At 36.4% G+C, this 7,394-nt stretch overlaps 1 protein-coding gene across 2 annotated transcripts; it reads left to right on the plus strand.

The window, feature by feature from the left end:
- Positions 1 to 215: 215 nt before the first annotated feature.
- TRAM (translocating chain-associated membrane protein 1) lies at positions 216 to 6,977 on the plus strand. 2 transcript variants are annotated; one of them, XM_027381947.2, is made up of 9 exons: positions 216 to 480; positions 3,167 to 3,340; positions 3,448 to 3,563; positions 3,690 to 3,831; positions 3,979 to 4,058; positions 4,221 to 4,330; positions 4,467 to 4,611; positions 4,852 to 5,009; positions 5,250 to 6,977. In XM_027381947.2, the coding sequence occupies exons 1-9, from the start codon at positions 355 to 357 to the stop codon at positions 5,318 to 5,320; spliced, it is 1,122 nt and encodes a 373-aa protein (XP_027237748.1). In that variant the 5' UTR covers positions 216 to 354; the 3' UTR covers positions 5,321 to 6,977. The 2 variants fall into 2 exon arrangements, with proteins under 2 accessions (XP_027237748.1, XP_027237749.1); XM_027381948.2 differs by having other exon boundaries at positions 222 to 480; positions 5,235 to 6,977.
- The last annotated feature ends 417 nt before the right edge of the window (positions 6,978 to 7,394 follow it).

Here is a 7,394-nt window from a genome sequence, read left to right on the forward strand (position 1 = left end):
GGCCACGTATTTCCGGGAGTTATTGGCTGGAAATTTTACTTTGGACCACTCTTACTCTTTAGTTCTTTTGAAACTTATTTCAATCATTCTGAATAATTTAGTATTCTATTAGATATCAATATAAATATGATAGAATTTTAAAATATATGAAAGGAGTAAATTCATCCAGTCAGTAAAAATAAATTCTAGTGTAGTACATGATCCAAAGTGAAAAAAGCTAGTGTCGTGTCGAGCAGAAAACGAACCGAAGGAGTTGACAGTCGCCGCTCGAAAGTAGACCGAAGTACAACTGCGGAAGTAGAAGTAGAAGTAGAGCCGCCAAGGGACTTGAGAGGCGAAAAAGAGGCGACGACGATGGCGATCAAGGGCCGGAAAGCTAACAAGAACCCTCCAATCCTAAGCCACGAATTCGTCATACAGAATCATGCAGATATTGTATCATGTGTGGCGATGGTGTTTGTGTTGGGCTTGATGTTCCAGGTAATTACGATCGGGGAAGTAATAGATAGCAATAGATAATAAATTAGGGACGAGGGAGAGAGAACAAAGAGTAAACAAGATCGGGTGTCGTCAGAGGAAAGTTATTCTTAAAAAAAGTTCCGGTTAAAAGGGTTTGTTATGGATGCTTCCCCAGATGGTGTCTCTCGCCCCTATTTCGGCATCTTTATTTCAAGGCTTCGGCGGCTTTATGTAGAGTGGGTCTGTTTCTCTACCAATTTTGGGGGTTATGTAGCTTGTAATTTTATTTTCTTTATCCATATTTCGTGTTTCTCTCTCCAGCTTTGAGGTATTTCTGGTGAAATATTTCAAGATTTGAAGAGGCTTTTCAAACCGGGGGATTCTGATTATAAATGATAATCTGTTTAATAATGATAAATGGGAAAGAAAGGAAGTGTTAACAGATTTTATTTTACAACTTAAGATGATGGTAATGAAGTCTTCTCTGTTTAAACAACGCAAACAGAAACCAGCTGTGGCTTTCAAAGCATTTATTTCTTTGTAATTCCATTGGATGTGTTTTGTCCAAAATCAGCTTAAAACTTTCCGTTGACTATGATGGAAGGCTTGACCAGGTGGCTCCACCCTTAAATACCCCCAGGCAAACAGCCTTTCTACCCCAGTTTGAACGACAAGATAGATTTGCCTAACTGGACACCCTATGGCCACCAGGTTAATAAAGGCTGTGAGCGGCACTTTCTGCGACCTTTTTCCTTTATTTGTTCATGTTCGCAGATTATTTTTAATCGACAGCTGCAACTTTTCGTCCCCTATAACCTCTTCAATTTACCCTAACTTAGAATATATATAGCGGAAAGGTTAATGAAACTTTTGCACCTGTAATCTGTAGAATATCTTAAACCCATCAGTGGCAGTACATGTGCCTTCATGATGGTATTAAACTCAATTTAGAGCATTTACAATAGAGGTGTTTGTTTTTCATGCTGTATTTTTGGATCAAATGTAAAATATTATCTAGAGTATTATCAGATGTAAGCTTGTTTTGTTTATTCAATGAGATAAAAATTCCGTACATGTACATATTGACACCCTATAGGAAAAAATGCATATTAGTTGCCAGTTATCAAGATATTATTCATTATTCACCCCCCCCCCCCCATTTCATTTTATTGTACTGTTGTGGTGCATTTGCACAAGTAATGCCATAGAAGACTATCTTGGTTTGTATCTCTCAATTTATATAGGCTTTATCTCCCTACTCAGGCACTACCTCATTCTGCTTATTGTCCAAATATTTCCCAGTTTCTCATGAGCAGCTGTTTTTGTTTATTCTAAAGTTTCTTACATCAGCCATCTTTGGTTATATTTTGGGAAGCTGTTCAAGGATAAGAGGGGATGGAAGTCTAGTAACTAATCAGGATTTTTCCATTGCTGGATGAAAGATTGAGTATCAATACCAAAACAGGGTAATTTGTATGGGTAGGACACACAAGCTAGGGCAAATTGAAGAGGACAAAAAGTTTCATTGGTACAAGAAATAATCTGATGAACATTAATGCCAAAGATAAAGGAAAAAGGTTGCAGAAAGTGTTGGACTAAACCAAAGTCCATTAGTGTTCCCAAATTTCAACTGTTGCCGTGCATACCAAGGGGAAGACAATGTACAGAGGCCCCCATCAACTCTCCCCACCGGCAGTCAGTCACATTCACACAGAGCAACTCAAATTGTTGAATAAATATGACATAGAGGTGGACTTACTCTGGCGAGTGCATTTGTACTACAAGGAATTATCCGAAAACCATTATGTACTTCCCTACAGCCCGAGGCTACTGAAGTGTCACTATCAATTGGTAAGTGTCAGGCAATCACACACAATGAAAAAGATTGTAGGTATATGGCTGATAGAATTCAAGGGGTCAATGACCCTGGTTGTCTGAACATGACTTGCATCTGATCCATTATTAAATGTGTAAATGTACTTTCTAAATTTGAGAAATCATTAATGGTAAATTTCCAGTTTCATCCAGCCTCCGACTTTCGAAACAATTTTTTTAGGAAAGTAATATTCCTTCCTTGTTAATAGCTGGTATACTGTTCTCCGTGACAATATCATGTTTGAAATATACCTAGAGAAAATCGTGCACAAGCGTACATTATTTTATAAATGCCACACAATTCTTCAGGCCCCTCTTGCCCATTAATAAGGTTCAGATGCATCGATTTTCACAATTTAAATAAAATGATACTGTAAAGACTCGATATTATTACAGTATTACTGCTGTATTGTCATATTTAAAGCAGAAACAAATTCTCATTCCTATAATGTTATGTGGGCAATAACATGCTTGGTTATTACAATGAAAGCACAAAAATGAAATAGCAGCATTGTTTTGTCTACGAAAGGTAGGAAAGGATATCAGATGGCGATTTTTTAAGATTCTGATAGTTTTTAATTTTAGGCTCTTTGAGACACTTGCGTGTCCAATTACTTAGTTATTTTTGTGTTGCGATGGAAGTACATAAGAGAAGTTTCTTAGAATCACTCAATCTGTTTGTTTAAAAGAAATTGGTGTGAAACTTGACCAGTGACTCACCGACCTTGTTTATAAAAAAACAATTTTAATTATATATGATCAGAATTTTTGGAGAAAGTTTGACAAAAGTAAAAAGCAATTTTACTTTACTAGTGTATTTTTTATTTTGCAGGCAACCGCACCCTTGGCATCTGTCTTCATTGCTGTCCAGCACAATGCAACCGACATGGAAACTACCGAGACTCCCATGACTTACACCTATGGCAACAAGGACTTGGCAGCAGTGTTCTTCTACTCCCTCATATCCATTGTGATGCATGCCATTATCCAGGAATATGTGCTTGATGTAAGTGTTTTTCTTTCTTTCTTTCTTTCTTTCTTTCTTTCAAAATTTGTAATGGAGATTCAGAAAATTGAGAACCACCTTGTACTATATTGTGTGTCTGATTACAGAAAGTGAACCGCAGATTACACCTCAGCAAAACTAAGCACAGCAAATTCAACGAATCTGGACAACTGCTCATCTTCACAGCTGTTTCAGCTGCCTGGGGCATCAACATTCTTGTTAAGTATGTTCTGTTAGTTTCATCACTGCCAGATGAATAGAAAATGTTTATTCTTACTGAATCTTTCTTGACAAGACAGCTATTAACACTGAGCCTTGGACATTTCTAACGGGAAGTTTTTGCTTACAGGGACAACTTGGTGTCCGATATCACCTCGCTCTGGGCAGATTACCCGGTTGGCCATGCTCAGATGTCCTTCATGCTCAAGTTCTTCTTTATAATCCAGATGTCTTACTGGATTCACTGTTATCCTGAACTCTACTTCCAGAAGGTTTGTAATTTTTATATTCTTCCTGTTTTGAACTTTCTGTTGTCGAAACCTATAATTTATTTTGAGCGTCATAAATGGATTAGTCTTGCAATACATGGCACAAATCTCTAAACAATATTGATTGTTTTATAAATTTCTTTTATTCAGACGAAACGTGAGGACATGCCAGACAGAATTCAGCACGCGACATTATACTTGGTATTTTGCGCTGCTGCTTATGTGCTGAAGTGAGTATAGCATTTTCATTTTTTTATGTTTTTGTTTAAAAAGGTGAATAATTGACTAGTTATTTATAACTTATGAACATCCTGCTCTCCAAGACCATTTTTGAAGGGATTGGGGATATGTCACTGGTAATTGAGATTGTTAAAAAAAAAATCCTTTTTCAGCTTCACACATGTAGGCCTTGTTCTCCTGACCCTGAGATTCATTGAGGAAGCTGTCCTCCATGCCTGCCGCCTTCTTTACTTTGCTGAGAAGACTAACATTGCTAATACAGGTGAGTGATGGTCTTTGGATCATTTTGCCTACCATTCCATGTATATAGAAATGCACAGGTTGATTTCAAGTCATAGATAAAAGATAAGATTCTCGACCAATAACAAGCTATGAACAGAGTTTTTTCATCATTTCAGGCTTCCGTGTCTGGAATGTGCTGTTTGTGGTGTGCCGTCTTGCAAGCATCATTGTAGCCATCCTGACCTTCCACTATGGATTAGCCATCAATGAGGACCAGACTCTGGACATCAGCAGTGGAAATTTCAATACTCCCCCTATTAGGTAATATGTTTTACATTCTGTGGATTCCCGAGAGGAAGCAAATGATTAATATGCTTTAATTTTTGAGATTGCATTGCTCTGGAGAATTTGTATAATTGGAGGTAAATCTGTTAATGTTAGTATAAAAAAAAATAGAAAGGAACATATTAGGTATGTATACTTTACCAAAGTTTTAGTACAGCTTATGCATATTGCAGATTGGACATGTAAGTATATTAATATAATCTTTTTTTCCATCAGACTTAATGCTCTGGTGGCAGTGTGTCTTATCCAGGCATGGATGATGTGGAACTTCATCCACTTCCATCTGCGACAGATGCGTGAGCGCCAGGCACTTGCTCAGGTGACCCGCAAGAGGGTCACTGAGAGGAAGTCAAAGAGGAACAAGAAGGATGACTGTAAGTATACAGACGATGTGATGTTCTTTTTGTATTCACCAGTTCTATTTTTTCTTCTTAAAACAGCTTGATTTTTTAAGTAAAAGTATGTGTACTTTCATTCCATTGAATTGATATTTAGTTAAAAGAATATCCTATATTTATCCAAGTTCATTGAAATCTCTTAATTTGGTCAGAACTACTATTACTTAGTCGTAAATTGTGGTAAGCTGCTAATGTAAGCAGGACATGATGTTTCAGCAAAACGCTATTCTGAGGAGGAAGTCAATGAGTTGCCGGAAGTGGACCAGCAGACACGTAAGAGGAAGTGAAGAGGATGAAGAAATAGATTGAAAAAAAAAAAGAGCAATAGATCTGCGAGTGTCGATAAACATGGAAGTAATATTCAAATAGAAGCCTGATTTATGAGGTTTCAGATACTTGCTTGTACACAAACTGTTCACAAATTTTTTCCACCTTCAGTTCATGCTTCTTGCTTCAGAATAATTTTGTACATCTTGTATTTAAACTATGCTCTCTTACTCCAAATCATCTATATTTAAGTATTTGCATCCTATATAGTATGTGCTCCCATAATTAGTTGAATTATACTTAAATATATTTATTTAAGCAGAGGTAATAATACAGGGAGTAAATGCTGTGCTTATGACGACCCCATTATAATTAGTCAGTTAGGGTGAACAGCATTTTGGACAAATATTATATGGAGGATTTATTTTAAAGGTTACAGAATTGAAGGAGATTTGTAATTAATGCAAGTCTTCATATTTATATCTTTTATAGATGTATTTACTACATTTCCTTTCAAAGTAGTCCCCCGTAAAACTTAGATGGCGGCAATAAGAGGTTGTGAAAATGCTTAGAGAATTCTTTTTCAAATTCTTTCCTGTGTAGAACCTACGCAATTAAAGTTTCTGTGAAACTTTACAAGTAGCTGATGAATATTGTACAACAGTCAATTGAATCTCGCCTGAGGCCACTTAAGAGAAACATCGCACAATATGTGCCTGCCAGTCTAAGTATGTTAGTCAACCATTCCATATTTAGCCTAGAAATGCTGTTCTACTTAGTCAACAGAATTTTCTGCGGTTTAGAAAAGGTGTATGAATATGCACATCATCACTAACTTCTGTACAAGATAATTAAACAAATGGAAAATTATATCATAACCCAGGAAAAATAAGATAGGCATCAGTATAATAATGTTGACTATACAAGATTGAGTTATGATGCTGTGAGTAACTGGATGCCAAGATTTAATATGCACCTCTCATCCTTTTCAAAATATGGTGTATTGTATCATAATTTTGTGAGAAATTATTTTTCCATCCCAATACCTTGGCTTGCATCCTATGTCATTGCACAAAATGTAGATGTTTATTTTCTCCTTCCTATATAGTAATGGCTTTTTGAAAATTTGCAGAAATTATAGGGTTCTGACATGTTTGTGTTAAACGATTGTGCACATTTAATTTGAAGTAGAAATACAGGGGCTTTGGGAAGGTTTATTTTTATAAATATATATACAAATGCTTATTTTATGAAAATCAGAGTGGAGTTCAAGGCTTTAAGTATGAAACCATGTTTCTTTTTTTCTTTTCTTTTTTTCCTAAACTCAAAAAAATTACCAGTACTACTTTCCTTTAGAAAAATTGACAAAGCATATGATATATTGACCTAGTTTTATAAGTGTTAAAAACTAAGGAAATTTTTTATGAGAATGTGCCACAATGCTGGAGACATTGTGGTAGCTCTAGATGACTTTGGCAATTGCTTGAGGTGTTATAATTCTTGAGGTGTTCAGGAAAAGTTCCTTACTTGGAATACATATATGGTGTTAGAATGTTTTACAATTGATGTCCTGCAGATAATGTCAGTATGCATGTGCAAGGTCTAAATGTCTGATATGAGATTTCAGTGGTAAAGAATATTTTGGAAAAGTTGTTGTCCATTAAATAGTTGATTAAATTATTGTATTTCAGTTTCCTTTTTAAAAAGATATATTTTGCCTATGGCACAAACCATTTTTGCTGTCCACTGTACAACTGTGCGATCAGGTAGTAAATTGGGCCATACTGCTCACACAGGTCAGTATGGCTCAATTTCCCAATATTCTTTTTTTACTGGTACTGTTATGATTATATTAACCCCTACAATCCAGATGACGTTACTGTCCCATCATGGAAAAATCTGGTTCGAGAGCTGGGTGACGGTGAACATGCCATCATCAGGCAAAATGGCCATGGGCCAGATGCTGCAAAACCTGCTGTCATGAGCAAAGGCCAGGGTGACAGAAAAGACTCGCCACGAGTGCACAAACCTCGAGCAGTGTGATTTGACTCATTTGGCACTTAGAAGGGGGCTTTAGCATTCTTTCCATTAATA

Source organism: Penaeus vannamei, chromosome 19 (assembly GCF_042767895.1).
Source record: "Penaeus vannamei isolate JL-2024 chromosome 19, ASM4276789v1, whole genome shotgun sequence".
NCBI classification, from domain to species: domain Eukaryota; kingdom Metazoa; phylum Arthropoda; class Malacostraca; order Decapoda; family Penaeidae; genus Penaeus; species Penaeus vannamei.

Coding starts and splice junctions, on each gene's coding strand:
- TRAM (XM_027381947.2), top strand. CDS start 355: ATGGCGATCAAGGGCCGGAAAGCTAACAAGAACCCTCCAATCCTAAGC. Junction 4,059..4,220: donor GCTGCTGCTTATGTGCTGAA/GTGAGTATAGCA, acceptor ATCCTTTTTCAG/CTTCACACATGTAGGCCTTG. Junction 5,010..5,249: donor GAGGAACAAGAAGGATGACT/GTAAGTATACAG, acceptor ATGATGTTTCAG/CAAAACGCTATTCTGAGGAG.